General features: G+C 44.7%; 1 protein-coding gene across 1 annotated transcript in view; it reads right to left on the bottom strand.

Moving 5' to 3' along the window:
- Window positions 1–21233, bottom strand: part of LOC108550835 (protein zerknuellt 1) — a 60221-nt gene extending 38988 nt beyond the window's left edge. Inside the window, exon 1 of the mRNA XM_017904731.1 lies at window positions 20844–21233. Coding sequence (XP_017760220.1) covers window positions 20844–21216 — 373 coding nt within the window. The 5' untranslated portion in view covers window positions 21217–21233. The remainder of the gene's footprint in view (window positions 1–20843) is intronic.
- Between the last annotated feature and the right edge of the window lie 336 nt (window positions 21234–21569).

Here is a 21569-nt window from a genome sequence, read left to right as displayed (position 1 = left end):
TAAATAATAATACCCCTGTTTGGAGAAGAATCGATATTAATTTTGCAAAAAGCAGCTGCATATTTCCAATTATTCCAAAAATAAAAGAACCAGCCATTGTAACATTCTCTGATAGTGCTAGTGTTAATTAACAATACCTGTAGACTCAAAGGGAAAAGGGGAATTTTACTTTTAATTATTAGTGGGATTGATATTACGTTTTATAGAATACGTATAAAAATTAATGCGGATATTAATTATAATCCGAAGTACGATATATAGTAAAATTAAAGAAACATTTAGGCTAAGAAAATTCAGTGACGTAGATAAGAAGAAGGGAGGAAATATGTGTCATTAAATTTAACCTCCTTAATTAATTTAATTTAACGAAACATATTTCCGAGTATTATTAAAAGCGACAGTACGTTACAGTGAAAGGTGTGCCCACGTGAAAGGTGGTACACCGATAATTATAATAAAAAAATGACTCTAGACACAATGATAATTCCAGAATCATAATATAGACAGAAACACGAGGGACAGAAAGTGATTTACGTAACGAAACTTGAACGATACCGAGGATATAAAAATACCCACGCGGCCTGGATAGAAAAAGTTTCTACATTTCCGATCACACGCGTATATTTTCCAGCGGAAAAGGCCATCGCGAGAAATCTAAGAAATGTCGATTCTCCGCTTCGGGTCTCGGCAGTCTAGCAACGCTTGAAGAAGTATACTTACGAGACAGTCGAGCGGATACAGCTCCCATTCGAAACGGCAAATTGAATCCGAGCAACGTTCCCCGTAATGTAATGATTATAATTACACAGATCTCGCTGTGATTAGCCGGTTCGCGACTGTATCTCGACGAATCTGATTCTCGTCGTTCGCCTGCTAAATATTAAACAAACGTCAGGGAAGCCACCCTTTTTCTCCTTCGCCCCTGCGAACAACGCGCGCAATGAGGGGGGGTCTAAGATCGATTAGGTGAATTCGATAATCTCCATAACGCAGGAAGCCGGGAAATTATATCTCCCGCTGCGAGTACCCTTAATAAACGACGGATAGAGTAACGCTGTATTTCGCGTAATGATAGTAGGCCGTCATGTAAACAAATTAAGAGGCACCGGTACGTTCGCCGGATCACGATAAGTAGCCCGATGCGCATGTTAACTTTATCTGAATCGAGATCTCGATCTTTGGCTAATATTGAAATCGTACCTCACCAGGAGGCGCGTTTCTCTCCTCTGCTTCCTCGACGTGTCCTTCTCGCCTCGTCTGCTCTCTGACATCCTCGTTTTTCTTCGCCAGCGGAACGTACAATCGCGAATTCAGACGCGGATCCGTTCCGCGAGCGGTTTTCCGCGTTTATAATTGTCGTAGTAAAATTAAATAGTATAGGATACCAAGAGAAATCGCAAATCGGCTATTACCAACAAAAACAAATTGTAAACCGATCGATATCTACTAGAAGCAAATCGAAAAGTTATTCCATATAACAAAATTAAGTTGCGTGACTCCCCTACAGGGAGGTGAAGCTTAGGTTAAGGAAAGCATAAAAGCGTGGTCCTTGACAACCAAAACAGAGTCCTCAAAAATCGGTTGTGACCAACACAAGCGTGAGTCGCTTGGTGTTGGAAAGAGAGTTTTAAAAGAGTGCGTCCTTGTGTGTTTTCATTTCGTTATCTTGGTGTTCTTTTCCTAAGTTAAATCAGTTTGAGTTTTGAGTTTGCGTTATCGCGTTTTTGTTCTTTCGATAATTTTCGGTGTCTCAAGACCAGTATTCGCCATCCTACAATAGCGAAGTAGACTCTACATCCCAGTAGCGTGGAGGCGAAACCTTCCCCTACGTTTTGTCTTTTGTCTGCAGTTTTTCTGAAGACCACTTGTGACCTGCGTGGCCCTAAACAGCACCAGGAATAAGTATTGTAGTAAAAAGTAAGCAGTAAAGTAAATTCTACATCCTAGCGATGTGGGGGCGATCCCTTCCCCTGCGTTTTGTCTTTCGTCTCCTGTTTTCTGGACACGTCCTGTGACCTGCGTAGCCCTAAACCGTTCATCCGTTCAATAAAGATCTATACAGTTTTTCACAGTTTCCACTGACTACTATTCCTTTGCGTTGTAACCCCTTTAACAATCCTCGTGACGCAGGATCTGTTCCGATTCGACGATAATTAGCGACACGTGATAGCGATAGCGCTGATCTGTCCGTGAATTAGGCTCGTGTTTATGGGCTCACGGATAATCGTGTTCCCGTATCGTTTATGGATTGTTCCGATGTCTGCAAAGAGAGGATTTCAGTGGTCACGTGGTCGATTATCCCGACAAGAGAAGTACGGTTACGTGGTTGCATTTGCAGATTGAAAGGAGTGCATCGAGGTAATAACTTGGTCGATTATTGTAAGCAGGTAGAAGTAAGATTTCATTTGCGCGATAACCTGATTCGTTATTGCGAGTAACGACGAATGTAATGAAATACAAAGCAACCGACGGGTTGGAAGACTGGAAAAAATTTTAGTCCAATGGTTATTTAATCGACGAGATTTTAGTTGCGCGATAATCCGATCCATTAGCAAGGTTAAAGAGAGAAATAATAATTTCGTTGATTATGGGAGTCGAAGATTGCTGCTTGTTCGATTAAATGACTGTCAAGATTAGAAATAAGAATCGATAAATGGAGCTCGAATAATTTTTAATTCGGAAATTTTTGAGTTATATGCACACTGTGTCATAATTTAATATACCTAAAATTATTCGAAGAACACGTGTTTCTAGGTTCGAGTAAACAAAGTATAAAAATATCAATTTCAGAAGCAGCGTTATTTATGAAAACGCAAAAGTGAAAGGAAGCCCGATAAATTAAGGAATTCCGAACGAATCTCGATTAGCAATTTTCGCGGTTACCACGAGAAACGCGAGATTTGAATAATTTCGAACGATATGTTCGCTGAAAGACGGACAGAAGTAATAAAGATGTCGTAACGCAACGCGGAATTAATTCGAGTGTATTTTAAATAGACAGCTAATTCCCGTGTAATACGACGATGGCCAGGTTGCGAACGATCTTGCCAAGGATGTTATTGATTTATACGAAATTAATTCGAGAATGTTTTAATTAGTAAAACAGTCTTCTCGACGTGCTAGCCTCCGAAGCCTGGCCAATAATTTCCAAAATCCATCGAGGTCGGAAAGTCAGTCGAAACGTACAGTCGATTCGTATGCAAATTTCACGGAGCAAACGTTTCTTCGGCTAACCAACGCGTTTCTTCGAGATCGCAAACGCGAGAATTAAACGCGGACTAAGCGATAGATAAATCGAGCTGGATCACGAGTCCGCGAAAGCGTAATATCGGGGAAAAATGTTTACGATCGGCGCACTATCGGATAAATAAAGTGAAAATGTGTAGCGGGCAACTTTACCACGTGCCAAAGCACTTTATCACCCTCTATTGAGCTTATAATTAATAATTCGATAGCGGAGCTTATCAACGGATCCCCACTTACGCCCGTTTGCGAGCGATCGCGAAAAGCTCCGAGGAAAAACGTGAATTCGCGTGCCGCGGCTATAGTTAGCCGCCGCAGTCCTCTCGCCACCCTAATTACTAACCATGGGTTGTTACCCCATGGCGTGTCATTTGCCCGGCAATGTCGTATCAACGTCTTCGCGTGCGATCTCTGCCGAGCACGTCGGGCTCGATTGTTTTAAAGTGTCGATCGCGGTCGAATCTCTTTATCGTCCACTCCGGCACCAGCCTCGCCACGATTATTCCAATCCTACCGATCGCCATTTTCCTCCCTCGTTCTACCGATTTACTATTCCACCACCGTTGCGTATATCTATTTTCAGCTCCTTCCTAGCTTCCAAAAGAGGAATATTGGATCTTTTTAATTAATCAACGCGTCGACTGGAGTCCAGGTTTTGTACGATGACCCCTGGAGACTGGAAATTTTAACACAGGTGTGTGATATAGAGATTTAATTTGTGTAATAGGTATATACTGTTTTTATTAATATCGTTGATTTTTATTTATTTCATTTCCACAGCATCGCGTGATTATTTATGCCATCGACATTCTTTATTTCCAGACTTTATTTTGCTTATCCGAGAACCGTGACTTAACTTAGGAAAGAAATTCTGGCCACAGGTGATGAACGTCTGTGTGATAGTAGGAAATGATATAAGACAATAGTAAAAGTAAAGGAATAATAATATTGATATACGACGATAATAAGGAATCGTATAAATGGATTGAGAATGGTTACGGGCCCCGAATCAATTTCGAATTTCTGAATATTTTTGCATACGAATATTCCAATCAATTAGTTCTATGTCTACCAAAATTGATTCCCCTCGAAAGTGCGAAATGAGTTTCTCAAGCTCCTAAAATTCCCTCGTTTCTCGTCGAAACACAGGATTTCAATATCCATTCCGGTGATCGGAATTAATTTCTTCGAAATTCTTTCTTATATATAAATAAATTCCCATTCGCGTTGACGTTCCGGATACGAAAGTTCCCATGGTGTACCTGTTAAATGTCTTCGTCCTGACTTGGGAACGACCGAAATTAGGATGGTCGTGAATTTCCCACGACCAAAATCAATTTCCTGGACAGGGGGAGACGAAAATGGCGGGAAGGAAGGCACCTTCCCTGTTTCAACCGTGGTCGCGTCGTTAAAGGGGTTGGCCAGCGCTAACGATGAATTACGCTTGTGCTGGAGAGCGGAGGAAGGACAAATATGTAGGCGAAGGACCTCAAAGAGCATAACTCGTGGCAGATTATATTTCACCTGGCCGACGGAACTCGTAACGACCGATGAAATACGTAGGTGCGCTGGTACGGGAAGAGAGACTGGGGCCCCGATTAATTCAAGCAGCCCGATAAATCCGCGTTTTTACGGTCCTGGCCCCGGGCTGAATTAACATTTTCACCCCGCTCGATACAATCTATTAGACAATCGACGACAAACGGCCGGCCTAACGGCGGATTAATGCGTCGACCGCGCGAAACCATCCACGTATCTCGGAAGCGAAGTCTTATTAAGATACCGTGCCACGGATCCAGCCTATTTTCCAGCCTGATTACGTTAATACCGGTAGTTAAATCATCATTGCAAGCTTTATAGGCTCCGAGGATTTTTTCCCCGGTAATGATATGCCGGTGAAGAGATCGCGGAGTCCCCGCTGGAGATCGTTAAAAGGATTACCAGATAGCCGATAGACGAGTGATTTAGTTGTTTTTGTTTCAACAGGCAGAAACGTAATTTAAGTGGCAGCAGGAGTTTAACGAAGATTGGAAGAATATATATGAACTGATAAATAGATTTTATTATTCTCCTTGCCAGATCGTCTGATAGAATCCACCGGCGGGCCTCCTCGCGAGAGAAATTTCTTCGCAGGTGGAAAAAGATTCTGCTTGATTATATAATAATGCAGGAAAGAGCCGAGCGACCAGTCCGAGAAGATTAAACTTCCTTTCTTTACTTTCGTTTCGTTCAACGTTGCTTTCGTTTTATTCCATTCCCGTAAGCATTACAAATTTATGCCGGCAATTTAAATCAATTTCTTCTCCGCGTTCGTGGACGAACCTTCCACGTGGACGCGGCATCGCGATTCCCGTCCTCCTTTTTCCGTATAAACTTAACAAGGAAGGCTCGTATAACAAAAGGGATGATAATAAAAGTTGTCGCGAGCAATCGCGAATTAGCGTTCGCCCCTGCGACGCACGGTGGATTAGTCAGCCACGAAGATTAAGAGAGATAAAATAAATAGATTCTCGAAATCCAGGCAAATTTCCGTCATTATATTTATCCAAAACGATACCTGGAACCGTAATAATTTCCAAGGGGAAAGGAAGACTACAGAATTCGAGTAAATTTTTAGAAAATTGATCAGAGTCTGAGGATAACGTAGAGGATATTCCTTCAATAAAATCTAGTTACTGATGAACTTGTAAACTACCTTAAGGTTGAGACGGAAAATCCGGAAATATTTGGAGAAAATTGAAATTAAAATAAAAATTGAAATTAAAATTCAATTATTTTTCCCTTCGCGACGGATATCTCGGTTGTGGTATTAATTACAGCGATTAGAAGACAAAGGCTGTTAAAAATCGAGAAAATAAGAAAACTGCAATCTCCTCATCTTCCTTAATAAACAATTTCCCTCTTGCCAATACTCGACAATGGCCTCACTGTTCGCGCAATCTCCCTCGACTCTTGCGCCACCAGCGCCGCCATTCCGGCTCAATCTAATCGTCGCGAGCATTTTAATTTAATTACCAGGAAAACATTGTTTCTCCTCCGGCAGAGGCGCTCCGATAGCGCGTGCAACGTGGTCGATAAATCCCGGGAAATCGGAATTTAATAACTAATTACACGTAGCGAGTCACGAGGGTAGCGTTTCGCCTACTTGCTCTCGCGATTTAGACACGGCTTGATAAATGATTGGTGATTCACATCCGCTCGCCGATACCGATAAGCACCGTCTCCATTAGATCTCGCGAACTTCCCACACGAGTATCGAACCTCCGCCATCGATCGATCGGATAAAAATGATCGAACAGTGGGTGAACGAGTGGCATTCTCGATGCCTTCTCCGTCCACTTCTATGCGCTATAAACCGAGTAAAATTGAAACTCCTGATCCAAACGCGAAATTCCCAAAAGTATCAGAGTTGTGGGAAACTAGCAAAGGCACGGCAACGACTAGTTGATCCAGTAAATAGAGGAGTTGCGAGCGCTGGTTCGGTGATTTTCGGCGGGCCCGCGCGAGTGACTTGAATGACGGATGAGGAAGGTGCAAGAGAGTGCAAAGGGAGATGGTCGAACGCTACAGTTGGCCAATTCGTCGACGTACGATTGTTATTCGCTGACGGTTTGTCAGTTTAATCCCGAGTTCGTGATACCCTTTGTTTGGTATTTAAGTCTGCACGTAGACGCAGATCGGTACGCCGTGCTTGCGTTATTGCCGCGTGTCGCAACATTGCGGGCTACTTCTTCGTGTTCCGTTGTGAAACAATGTAGCTTTCAGCTGATTGTGAGCTCGCTCTGGGAGAAGATAGCAGATCTCGGGATTTAGTTCTCCTCTGTATCATTGCAAGAGCAAAAGGATCTACGAAGTTTCGATGGGTGTACCCGGCTAATCAGAGGCCGTGGAATCGGGATCGCGAAGAAATTCGCCATTGTTGTAGCGTGGAATTCAATTTATTGCGAACGTGAAATGTCGTGGCGCTAATTCACGTCTACGTCCAGAGCGGGGTTGGGCAAGCTAGAGTCGGGGATCCGTCATAAATTTCGTGCTATTAAGTTGCATGCGAGCGAGCCGCAATCATGCCGCGGTACTACGATTTTGCCACTGTACCGCAATTTAAACGTCATACCACAATTACGATCAAGAAACGTTTCAGCCTTTAAAGGCTTCTTTCGAGCAGCCGTGGACTTTCTCGTAATACATCAGAGCCGGGTTTCTCGTGATCGAAACAATTCCAGAAGCGGCTGCGACGCGTTCCCTTGATATCTTTATCAATGTGGCAACTTAGTAGCGGAGAGTTCGCAGAAACGATCATTAACACCGCTCGAATAGACCGTGGGCTTTACATTTAATTTAGATCCATGGAAATGTTCGGGTCCGCCGAGCTGTCAGAGATTAAAGGTGCGGGCAATTAGGCAACCAAGTTGCAACACCGGGCTTAATTTCTCTCGGACCTTTTACACCGGAGATCGAAACTTTCGGTCAGCAACAGAGGATCAAAGACCAGCAACGGTTTTCCAGTCACAGAAACCAGTACTGCCAACTCAGAGAACTAGAGCTAGGCACGCGAACTGATTCTTCCCGACCGTGCCCACTCGATTCTCTAAACATTCGTGGTTACCAAGATGGCGGAGTAACTGGGATACGAAGATCTGCACCGGTTTGTTGGAAAATGAATTCTTATAATCGCTAGTTTTCATATAGTATATACGATATTTGAATTTTCATAGCTTTGCTAGAAATTAAGTTATTTAGCTGAGGATATAAGAGAAGGTAACGTCGAATGCGGAATTTTTAATGAAATATTAAAAGATGATTATTTGACTTGTGATACATGTGTTAAAATTCCATCATCTACATCCCCATAGAACGAGTCTCTACTACTTTGCACCCCCTTTCGACCTGGCAAAAAGATTCTATAAATTAGTTTCCCTGTCAACAGGCTAAACGAATATAAGGGGAACATAGTGGACCAAACTCACGCCCACTATGAACAATGCTATTCGCTATCTGCGATCCAGAATAGCACGGTGTACGATAAACGCGAATTCAAAATTCGCCGCGTACAAAAGGTCTAAACGTTAGACTACCGGAAATCGCAATTTATTCCCGGCCAGGCAACTATCTCCGTTATATTTCACCCGATATTTCACCCGTTCCACCCCGGGCGACGATATTCGCGGCAATCCTCTCGGCGAACGCTCGATATACCAAAAATCCGCGTGGAACGTCTCGAATCGCGAGAAAATAAATCAAAGCCCGCGGCACTATCATTGCCGCCTCGTGCAGCGAAAAGCAACCGTCAATTTCCCCGAGGAAATTGATCTCTTCCCGTTCGCCGCGATAATCCAGCGCTGTTGAATCACACGTTTCGTCCGCAGGATCGTTGGCCCGCTTTTTTCTCCGCGCTGTCATTAAAAACAATATACGAGGCCGGTGGCGCGAAGCAAATCGGCCTAATGGCCGCATCACCGGTCAAAATATCCGTGGCCAACGATTGGCAGTCGTGTCCCTCGCGACGTCTTTCGCGAACCGGTTCGTCGTGCGGCTGACTGACAATTTGCCAAATCGTCGGTTCCGGGCCCGCGAATTCCTCGCAAACGTGGAAAATCGAAGGAAAATCGAAAGAAAATCGCGACGCCGTGGAAAATCGAAGGAAAATCGCGACTCCGTGGAAAATCGAAAGAAAATTCGCGACTCCGTGGAAAATCGAAAGAAAATCGCGACGTCGTGGAAAATCGAAGAAAAATCGCGACGTCGTGGAAAATCGAATCCTCCACAAGTGGAAGAGGGTGGACGCGGGACCAGGGGCTGGTCCGAGGCTGGCCGGAGATCACGAGGATCGGCTCGGTATTGACAGCGAGGGTTGTGGGAGGAACCGAGAGGTCGAGTCATGCCGAAGTCACAGAGACGCCAGTCAGGAGGTAATAAAAGGGAGATCTTTATCGTCGGAGACAATTAGCGGGGCATATAAATACGCGGCGTATTTATAGTCTGTCAGCCGTATCTTGCCTGCCGCTTCTTCGACGTGCCTTCCATGCTCGTTATTCTCTCTAGTCATACTAGCTATTTAATCGACGTCTCTTTTGTTCCGCTCGATGCACGACATGCAGCGATACAGGGTCGGATTAGATTGGCGGATGATCGGTGTTTCGGGTTGGCTTTCCAGTTGCCCGATGTTTGCTTCGAGGTTAGGTTCTCTCGGACTTGAGTTCTCGCGTGACAGATGAAATTTGGAATATTAGATGCGAACCGCCTCGTTGCTTTGAGAGTAGAAACAATCACGACGAGAGAAAAATAGTGATTTGCTCTATCAAAAAATGCGATTGCATTTACAAACGAGAATATAGCTATTTTGAAATGGGAAATTTGTTCTCCAATTTTGTGGAATAATTCTTTTATTAACCACGACGCGTTTGGCAAGCGAATATGACTTGACACGAGCAAATGATACCAACGAAAGATTAATTCCGTCGGCAGTAAATTTTATTTTATTCATAGAAGGAAGAATATTTGATCGAAGTCTCGGGAAGGAAATCTGTACCGAGATGCAGAAATTTGGGAAATGGAAGTAGAAAAATGTCGATGCCTAAATTATGTCAACGAGATAAGCTAACGAACTCGGCTCGTTCGTAGAAAGCTATATATTGATTCCAAAGGTCGCGCAATTTGTAAAAGCTTATCGGGAAGGGACTCAAATTCGAGAGATAAGCGATGATTTAAAGGCGAAACAAAGGTGGTCCGATGTCAACATTTCATTGGCAATTATTAATTCAACGTGGCCGCCAGATAAAGGCTTACGCAACACGCTGATATCGTTAATCGAACAGTTAAAAGCGACAGTCGATGATCCTCCATGATTCCAGTTTCAGAACAACATCCGGAACCATAGGTTTTTATCTTATCTTCGAAAGATACACCGCTTTCAGATCCTGAACGCTATATCCACCGTGCTAATTTAATATTCGTGTTCTCTATCTAAAGGTCCCTTCGCCAACGATCGGACACGTGATTTCGAAATAAAAGGATCGAATACAGATGTTCCTTTTAACGAAAGTGTCCGTGTTACGTACAACGTAGGTATTTATTACTTATCTCGCGAGATAACCGGACGAAACGGGAACAAAACACGCGAATTAAGGCATATCAATGATTAAAAACAAATCGATACCGAGAAATAAACAGCGTGTTGCAATTCTACGAATTTACATGTGTTTTAAATTAAAATAAAATGGAGAAGGCGAAAATAGAAGGTGGAGGGGGCGAGAAGATCTGCAGCTGTTACTCAAGATGCCAGGGAAGCTAATCGCGCGCTCCTCAATTGCTTCGAAGATTAGGTAAAAATTAATCTCTCGACGTTCGTTAAAAATAATTGAAAGTCCTCGACGACGCGGCGATCGCTGCGAATAATCTTTAAACTAAATCCAAGAATATTATAGGAAAACTACGCGGAGCAAGGGAGTCGCCAAAATCGCGCGAAAGTTCAAATTGATGGGCAATTAGAATTCTATCGAAGTCTGTGGCCGATTGAAATTCAGTCACGACTCAACGTTTCCCGAAGCAATTAAAACTCGAATCTAATCGGAAAGAATTGTAGCCACGAATTTCCCACTTCCAGATGATGAACTTTCAAGTTGGACCATTCATTTGATTATATTAATTTTTACCTTGGTCGAGAATATTTATATACGTATACCAATTTCAAACGAAACAAACAAGTTACATTGGCATTTAAATCCTTGTATTGCATAAATTTTAAGTTTTTGTGGAGGAGTTCTAATTCAGAGAAACTTTATTAAATTCCACAAATTTTTTGGATTTTCAAACTTCAGAATTTTCAAAATGTATCGATCATTGTGTCAAGAAGATGAGCAAAATTGGAATATCGACCTTATGAATTTTCTAAGATGATCTGGAACCTTCACTTCGAAAATGAATAACTTTTGTGATCGTACTAATTTTTATCTTGGTTGAGAATATATAGATACACCTGTTTACAATACGTACACCAATTTCAAACAAAAGAAACAAATTACATTGGCATTTAAATCCCTTTATCGCAAAAATTTCAAGTTTCTGTCAAGGAGTTCTAATTCAGAAAAACTTTATTAAATTCCATACATTTCTTGGATTTTCAACCTCGAAAATTTTCGAAATTTGTCGATCATTGTGTCAAAAGGATGAGCAAAATTGGAATATCGACCTTATCAATTCTCTCATTAAATCCACTTGGGGTCCAGAAAGTATCTAAAATCAACACAATTAACGCTCGAATGATTAAATTCGCGTTATTTCTTACTTATATTCCTCAAAAAATTTTAAATACGACACACGTGACTGAAGAAAACACCCAACGCGATATTTCTTCAAAATTACCCTCCTGGGAGGGTGATCTGAAACTTTTATTTGAAAAATGAATAACTTTCATTCGCAGTGGCTGACATAGAATTACCATTAACTTCCTAGCACAGGAATTTCTCGTTACAGCCTACTTAAACAATTCCTCCGCAAATTCCTCGAGCACGATTTGAAAAAAAAAATGTAATAACTTGTATCCGCCTAGTCGCAGAGGCCAGCGGCGATAGGCTTTATCGCTCACTCCGCCTGGATCGACTTTCGGTTTCAGGGAAGCAAGGAAATAACCGGCTGCGAAAGTGTTACGTCCAGCATGGACATCTGCTCCGCGGTACCAAACTTGGTACCGAAGCGGGTACACGGTTCTCCGTGGTTTCATGGAAACACCCTGTGCGAAAGGGGTGTCTACGGCGATGATCCGTGGGGAAAAATCGGAGATGGTCGCGTGCATGGATGGACTCCTAACCCGAGGACCGAGGCTGGAAACGCGCGAGGGCCCCGTCGAACCGAGGAATCCGAGCGGACGAAGGCCGAGGACGATTCAATTTGTCGGTCGCGGCGCGAGCGTTTCTGGGGGCCCGTGGCGAGATTCACGGCGTGGCACGCAAGCCACGCTCGAAAATTAGCTCGTGACCGAACCACGCCGTCAGCGTTGGTAGTGGTAACACCGTGTGGCTGGTGTTGCCGATACCACGGCATCGTGAGAGACGGAGAGAAAGAGAGAAGAGAGGGAGAGATATTTATAGAAAGAGAGAGAGAGGCGGAGAAGGGATCGGTAGGACGAGAGTCGGGGGTGAGGGGCGGGAGTAGAGGGTGAAAGGGAACGAGGACCCTGGAAGGAAAGGGATAGACGATGACGAGGGGGGCGCAAGGGATCCGGGGGCGGTGGAGGAGGGGGCGAGAGAAAGAAAGAAGTTTTGAAAAGGGACTAACGACCGGCAGTTAACGACGGCTCTGAAATTGCTGGTTGCCCGCTGCATCCTCCACGGCCGACCTGGCCGAGAATTATTAAACTGTAGTTTAGTTTAAATTAAGTTATTACCCGGAGCCGTCCCGTTTTGTTTGTCCCTTTTCTACACGACTATGACCCCTCGACACCCACCCAGCCGCCCTCTCCGACGTCTCACCCCCTCGCACCCGCCGCACAGAGGGCATCACGTCGATTTCTAGCTTCTTCACCCGCGTTTTTCTCCCGACCAACCGAACCAACAGGGGTATCTCTCTGTCTTCTCCTGTATCCTCGGTGCCGGGGCTATTATCGCTTTTCCATTTCAACTTTCTTCCCGCCGCGGAATCCTGGGAGAATCGTGAACGCCGAGAAATTCGTAACGATCCCGGGACCCCGGTGTATAGATTTTTTCCAAGCGCGCCGTGGAAACGAGCGTGGCTTTTTCTCGTCGCCATTTCGGTTCTTACCCAGCGTCGATTTCAGTTTCTTCCCCGTGTCCCCCCGTTTTTCACGCGCCACCCTCTTTCTCGGCCTGAAACGAGGCAGCCGGTAGTAATTGCCAGGGATCGGTTTTGGAATCTAATACGCTGGAATGACGCTTCTTGTTTCGTGGCATCCAAACGACTTCGGCTTCTTTTCAGAAGCGGCCGCGTTATCGTGGGGCATCCTGTCATTATTTTACGATTAGACCGAACGAACCGGCATTAGGCGGGTTGACACAAAAACCACTGATTTGTCGAGCTGGATGAAAGCAATGGGCAAGATGAATCGATGGGATCGCGGCGGGGGGAAAAAAAGAAGCTTGGAATTAACGATCCCCGCTTGAGATCGCTTACGGAAGCTCGAATAAATCACATTATCAACATGTCTTTGCGTTACGTCTCAATCCGTGATCAAAAGATCCATCATCGTAATACGTGGAACCCTGCGAACGCACACCGAGCCGCGGTAACAGATCCCTGAATACTTTTTTACCTCGATACCGTTGGAAAAAGCCACGGGAACTCGAAATTCTCACGTCACGTGCCTCCTTCTGAGATCTTCCTTCCCGACCCATTGCAATTCCGTGCAATTCCTCGGCTTCGAATCGAAATTATTTTTCGAAATCTCGGAAACAGAATTTCTCCAATGAGAAAAATTTCGCGTCCCTTGTATCATTTTACCAGTACCTACACCCACAGAAATTTTGCTCCATTTTCTTTTATTATTCCATTTTCTCAAAGCACACGATCCCAAAAATATTTTCAGCCACGAATATTCCTAGATTCGCAAAATTATATTCCTCAGAAATTATATCTCGAATCATCCAAAAGATCCGTTCCAATTATCTATATAGTCTTAGCTTCTTTCATTCCAATAAATTTAGAAGTAAATAAATAAAATAAATAAAATATTTCTGTAATTTCTACAGAATCCTCGAAAACGCCATAACAATCCTATTCTTGGCCAAGATAAAAGCTGAAGGATTTAAAAATCGGAAGCTCGCAGGGACCGTGCGAATGAGAGAAATTGCAAAGTGGGATAGGAAGCTTGGGATCATCGATCATCGATCACCGGCGCTGTTGCCGGACAGAAATTAACGCGATACAGATCGAGACGAGCGCGTTCCCGCTTTCATCGTCGCGGAGGACTTCATCTGCCGGGGCCTGCGATCGCTAGGGTGTCGCGAACCGGTCATTATTCACGCGTTTCCACGTAATCTGTTCGTGGTGGATCGTGCAATTTCCACGAACGCGGCCGCGGATCGCGGCGATCAAGACGGATCGCCGCGATTTAGAAGCCCGGCTCGAGGAGCAAACACCGGATAGGCGTGTACCGACGGCAAAAGGCCAACGATTTCTCGCCGGTGCTCTAACGATCGCTTGAAAAACTTTAACGATCGTGTAAAGCGTACGCACGCGACTACGTGCGAGCATCCTATCGCGGGACAATTATGTAAACGAGACTTTTCTTCGGGCCCTTTCTAGCTGCTGGCCTACGTGCCCGGGAAAATTGCCGTTGCTCCACATATAGACGAAGACGTTCGTTGAAAATCAGGGGTCTGCACGTCACCATGCGTGCGATTAATGCCGACGTTCGAGGCGATCCGCGCCGCTTGTTCCGCCGATAGCTTTCCTCCATTTTTCCGTTTCGTCCTTCGGTAACACCGGATGGACCGTTCAATCTGAATGTAAAGAAGGTCGTTCATCGATGGTCTATACTTAAAGAGATATCTTTAGGGTCTTAAAAGCACGATCTAGGATGGTCTTGATTGTCCTCTTTGTTCCCCGATCACCGGTATGCTTGAGCTATTCTACTGAAATAATTGCCGCCGGTTGGAATGTCGGATCGGTGATTAAGGACTCGACGATCAGCGGAGGTACTTGGACGAGAAATTTTCGATGGAAATTAATATTTAATTATTCGACGAACGACGAGTCAACCGGTCGTAGATGTTGAAAGATTATGGATAGGAATTTCAACTCGATATGTCATCGTTTGCTTTTGCTTTGTCGCCATGATGCCACGATATTCCGAGATATTTTTTCAAAGGCAAATTTATCGTGGCTCATACATCCTACTAGCTTTTTCTTCCAATAAATAAATACATTCCGAGATTTTTATTCGAATCCTTCGCTTGTTTATCGAAGAACATATTTGCTCGAGTTATTTATTGTTTAGTAATAGCTTACGGCGCGAGTTATGACATTTGCATTTACCGTGAGCATGACCAGTTGAATCGTCTTCAAGTTTACCATGACACGTGCAGGGTACGCATTCAATAACAGAACCCTCGCTTAAAATGTTAATGTGCCTACGATATATTAGCGGGCGACAACGACGACAACGTTCTCTATGATTTTCAGTATTTCTTCGATAATTTGGAAACGATATATCTCGACAGAGAACAAAAATCGTAGGATAATTAATTACAGAATAAATAAAATTCGATTGGACACGGCGAGATTATTATTATATGGTATTACACAGGAAAATATTTGGAAAAGATCGGTAAATCCTCTCGTGTATCCTCTGAACCTCGACAGGATAGGTAATTTTTATAGAAAAATACAATTTTCTGGCGCCAAAATTATAATTCCATCTTCCACATAAACAGTTCAAGTTTGAGGGAAATGAACCATGGTTAATTTACTTCCACGTTATTAAACTATATTCATACTTCACACGAATACACACGTGTTAGTGAAATTTGCATACGTCGCATTAATCTCGAGAAACACTGAAAATCATAGGGTGCGCTATCATCCTATCTAACTGTATGCGTGTGTAATTAACACACCGCGTATTTCAAAAATTCTTAATTAACACACCCGTGCAAAAATTCTTAATCCTGGCAACTAGCGAGTATCCCGCGGTTAATGGCCTCTTTTCGATCCCGCAATTTAGGGGAACAAATTCAAACAAGCTCGAATTAGGAGGTCCGGAGCCAAAACAGCTTAGAGGTTTAAGCAAACCGAGATGCGCTCCGCGAAAACCCGAAACCGACGTACGAGGCAGCGTTAAGCCGAAGTTTCGCGCAATGAACAAGCAACTTTAGCATTGGCAACGAGGAAACTTTGGTCCTTGGCGGGAACCAGGGGCAAATTCGCTGGTCGCAGTGAAGCCGGGCGCTGTCATAGAGGCCGCTGAGAACGGCCCCGCGCAGAAATGGACGCCGGGGCACGAGACCGACGGATTATTCCTCCGCTGGTTTCCCGGCTTGCCTCGCGTTTCGACCACTTTCTCGCCGGTTTATCCGGATTTTATCCCCGAGCGGAATATTAATTAGCCGCTGTCACTGATCAACGCATCGGCGATCCAGCGAGCGTTAATTTCCTATAATGTATTTGCCGTAATTAGCCGCCGCTCGGGGCGTTGCCAATAAAGAGGAAATTATTGCATTCCATCGGTCGATTCGGATAAACGCTCTCGCGATCGCTTCATTAAACGAAGAATCACGTCGTACGACCATGATCGCTGTTCGGGCCTGTGACGCGACCAGATTCGAACGAAACCTCCTCGCCATCTCTTCCCCCGCCCCCCTTTCTACCCCCCGTTTCTTGTTTCATTCAATTTCGCGAAATCGAGACGATCGGGCCTAGAGATGAAGTCGTCGAGTCGGCGAACGGGTTTAACGATCTAGATCTAATTAGAAGTACACCGGATACACGTCACGCGTCGCGGCCTGTCGCTGGAATAAGTTAAGAAGCTGGAAACAATTTGCGCAATTTTCCGCGCGTTCTATTTCGTGGCTTGTTGAGTACCGGCGATTAAACAGCGCTGCTTTAAGTAGATTAGTCCGGCAGGGTCTGTGCCACGGGGACGTTGATTTAGAATGCCGTGATTCAGTAGTCGCAGAATTCGGATCGCTGATATTTCCGAGCGTAGCGACTTTCTAGCGGCGGATCGAGGGGAAGACAAGAGAACCGATATTGTTAGCACGGCCCTGCGTGAAACGAGTTACCGGTATACCGATGAGACATAAATTCTATTAGACGACGGTAGCCAGTTGGGTAATATACCCGATACGCCAAAGGCGTGGAATAATATTACTTAGTAAATTATCGCGAAACTAAAAGTCTATCGGGATAGTAAAACCGTGTGCCTCGGTTATGTGGATGGAGAAGCGGGATTGTAAAAGTAAATTGCGGGGATGATGTATAGAGAAATATACAAATATAAATATCGTATTGAAGGACAATGTTATACATTGTCTCCGACGTTCTGAAACCGATAGCTGAAATAATTCAGAGCTTTTGAGGACCGAGCTTTTGGTCTTCCTTGACTCAGTTCTGCGTCATTCCTCGCTGTATACGGACGTAAAGGGTCGAAACCTTTTTCAGATATTAAACTAAAAGCGTATCTGTATAAATTGTATCATATCCCTTATTTTCTTTATTTTTAATTAAAATTTACTATCTCACCGAATACGCGATCTGTGTTCGTTTTTCTATTTTTTCTCTTCCTTTGAATTTACAACAGGTCGGAATCTCCAGGGAGAAGATGTCGCAGAGTATCAATGCGGTATAATGTGGTAAATGTGGAATGGCAAGGGCGGAAGGATCTTTAAATAGAAGAATCGGAAGCTTAATGTCAACGGCGTGCTAAAACTTCTCGGGTCGCGGTCAAAGAATCTAATTTCACCGGGTCTGTGATATTTCTAACGAGATAAATAACCGTCCCGTTATTATATATAAGAAAATAAATTTAAAAGACGAGCGGGGATGTGTAGGGAACTGTTGCTGGAGTTGGGAAAAAAATGAGCTTACGCTGTATCGAACAGTGGCCCATCAGAAAGCAGCCTTCAATTACAATTCCACGAAAACCGATCAATTTCCTCGAGCTATCCTTATTACTAAAATAACTCAATAACTCTCGTTCGCGGACTATAATCAGTTCACGATAATTACTCGTCGTGAACAGTCCCTCGGAATTAATTGCTCGTAGGAGATCGAATACGAAATTTCACATAATTTCCCAACAAAATGGAATAAAACAGGGACGATAAAACGGCGGCGCAACAATAAAACCACGAGCGATTATCGACGACCGAACTTCGATTACTCCCCCGTCTAATTAAATGTCGATGGAGAGCCGGCCTTCTAGATAGTTTCGAGTCTCTTGTCGGTTACTTTCTCATCTATTATGTCGTTTTATCAATTACATTCGAATTAAATACCCCGCGAGGCCATCCCCCTCGTCCAGCGACGTTCACAAAGGGGGGCCTTAAAAAATTTAATTCATGCCACTTTGCGCGTCGCGCTGCACACACTGGCCATTTTTGCCAGAGCACGGCGTATTCTCGAATTTTTTAATGCTCTTTTTCAGCCATATACCGCCGCGTCGACGGCCATTTACGCGATGTCGATCGGACGTTCCACGAGATCGTTCAAAATTGATTGCAATGGGCAATAAATTCATTGAAAACGAGGCTCGTCGGTACGTTCAAAGACAGAGAAAAAGAGGAAAGAAAGCAAGACACTCGGCGTTGCAGATCTCTCACGGCTGTCAGACGTGACACGTTTATCTTAAACAGCGTTACGTTCAACACTCGCGGAACTCATTAGTTAGGTTGCGCACATGCAGTTCGCGTTACGTGCGCTTGCCTACGCTGGCTGGCCCATTAGCGAAATTAGAAAGAGGAGTATTTTAACCGCGCCGCGTGCTATGAAAACGCTGCAAAGAATTGCGAGTTTCACTTAACCGTCTCCCTCTTTTTTGCCCACCTTTCGCGCTGAATTATTTCGGCATACTTGTCCGTCGCGACGCGAAATTTTACAAATTCCTTGCGACTTTCCGCACAGAAACAGCGTGCCCCAACAACATATTTCTTTCAACCAAACCACGTCTCAACTTTGAGCACTCGATTGCAATATGGCGTTGCATAGACGTTCCAATATTCGGGTACCAAGTTGATAGGAAAAATTTTCATATCGATAACGTTGGAGACGAGGATAAGGATAACTGGAAAAATTTACGACTGCAAGAGCGACGTCTCGAAACGAAAAAATTATTACCAATCATTCGCTGGAGCAGCTCGGAATATCGCGTAATCTCTAACGACGAAATTACCCCTGGAAAAAGCGAGCAGCCTGTGAATCAGGCACTCGTAAATCCAGGATGATTCGAGCGTCATTCCGCAAAGCGACGAGTCATCGGCGACCGATAAATAAGGCAGAAATCGTGTAAGCCAGAGAACATGGTCAAGATCGCCACGGTGTTACGCGTGTTTCCACGAAGGAGCCGGAAAAAGTCCAGGGTAAAGGTGGAGAGAGTTAAGTGGCGCTCCCTTCGAGGCATAAACAAGCGTTAGGGACATGAATGGGATCACGTAAAAAACAGATTTCCACCCTCGATCTCGTACACGAAACGTGATTTCAGGCCGTCAGCTCGAAGGAAGGGTGGAAAAAGGGCGTTGCGGATTGGGGCTAACCCTGTAAGCGATCCCAGGGGCTCGTCAGGAACGATCTTATGATTGACCGTGTTACGACACTCCCTATAGACCATTTTCCGAACGTATCTTGGAAATACGTTCGAACCGGAGGCTGCTTGGTCCGATCGCGTGCAGCCCGATCTTCGATTCCGCCGGTCCAATCGTAACGGAGCGATCCGATTCGTCGAGCGTGCCTCGAGACGAACGGAATCGCTGCGCGGAGATTGGCCGATGTGGTTTTAGGAGTAAATTAGTCGCGCGTAATGCGTCGTTAAATATTAGCACGGCACGTAATCCGGCGTGTTTACTTATTATAAATAATCCAGCGCGCGATAATTACCTCGCGCTGCTACGAGTCGCGGCTAGATGCTTAACAATAATGTTTATGTCATCGTGCAAAATGTTCGCCGAGTTATACTTCATGAGGAAAATAACGCGGACGACCGCGGAAGCTGTGAGACGTAATGAACGAAATTATTTCGCGTTGATTGTTTCGCAGAAATACGCCAGTCTAGGTGAAAATTTTAAACCCCGTTTTGGCACCTGCTTGACACTGGATTGCGTTAATCGCGGAGAGAAGTAAGGGCAGAGGAGTGGGTCCGTTTGGTAATAACGGGGATGAGAAATAGGGCGTGGTGAAGAATGTACAAGGCAGAGTGTAACCTCTTCGTGAAAAGGGAATATCGTTCGTTCGATTCGATTATATCGTTAATTGAATTTTTCCCGAGCAAACCCGTTCGACATTTCAGCAAATATGCGGAGAAGCCAGTACCCGATCCCGCCAATGCGAGCGAGAATAGGGGCGCGAGTAACGCGTGGTTTAATTCGCATTGTGAATCAAGCAATAAAGTAGCAAGCAACCTGCAGGCCTGCTATCCTATTCGCCACAAAATTGCAGCTTATCTCGGCATAAGTATGCAAACTATCGCGGCAAAGAAACGCGGCAATGAATTCGAAATTGTGTTTCAATTTAGTCGAAAAGTAGATCAGATATTGGCTAGAAATTGCCCCGCTTTTTACCCGTAAACGCAGCAGACGGAAAAGAGAACAGAGCGAACAAGGCCCGATGGATCCGACTGACGAACACGAGCAAAGAGACCCGGGATGAAAACATCGAACGTTAATCCGAGTATTCGAAGAAATAATTACGATGCTGCTAGCAAGACCAAACCTTCTCTGGAAGATCGAGATGAAACCGTGATCGGCTCTGTCCGATAATTATATCTCAATGGATATTGCTGCTTTCCAACTTAATTAATCTCGCGAGTTTACAAACGTTTACAAACGAAATCCAAACAGTCGCCTTTCCGAGCAGCGATAGTTCCTAGCGCATCTGTAGCTGTTTGCTACAAACAGCTTAGCATAATCTCAAAATGTAACGCGAAAAAAGCCACTTACCTTTCTTCTCGTCATCCTCGTCGACGTGATCGGCGCCGTGATGAAGATGATGGGCGGTCGGATGGTGGCTAGTTATCGCCGGCACCAGGGGGTGGTTCCCTAGTGCCGGATGCGGATGATGAGGATGATGATGACTGAGGAACCTGACAGCGGCAGCGGCTGCCTGATGCTGAGCTTGCATAGTCTGCTGAACCTGGCTTTGAACCTGTCCAAGCACCGGATGATGCGGTGGCCATCCTGTCAGATGAAACGGAAACACCGGTGTCGCCCTCTGGAACAGTCTGGCTGGAGTGAGGAGCGAACCACCGGAACCAGTGGAGCCGCTACCAGGAGGCAGTGGGAAGGACAGACCACCTCCTGGTTCCAGGACCATGTTTGGTACCAACTTGACGACTGGTAGTCTCTCCACTGGAGAGATTTCACTTATTTTGCATCTATATCCGTCTACTCCGGCTGCGATCGATGCACTATACTTTTGACATTCGTTGGTCCTTCGATGCCACGAGAGCTGTCAACTGTCAAGGTCGGTTCTTGCAGGAACTGAACAGTCGAATCGTGGAATGCGGTACGCGAGAAGAGGTTGGCGAAGCAGGTTCTCGTCGCTCTCCCGTTTGTTTACATCTTACGTGGAAAGTCCAGGTTAGGAACGAGTGGAATTCAGCGGTTCTACGAGACGCATGCGATGAGATCGATCATGCTCGTCGAAGATCGATAACTGTGGAGTCG

The sequence above is a fragment of the Eufriesea mexicana genome, unplaced genomic scaffold (assembly GCF_001483705.2).
Source record: "Eufriesea mexicana isolate 0111107269 unplaced genomic scaffold, ASM148370v2 scaffold4744748303, whole genome shotgun sequence".
Taxonomy (NCBI): domain Eukaryota; kingdom Metazoa; phylum Arthropoda; class Insecta; order Hymenoptera; family Apidae; genus Eufriesea; species Eufriesea mexicana.
Note: the sequence above shows the minus strand (reverse complement) of the source record. Positions and strands in the feature narration are given on the sequence as shown.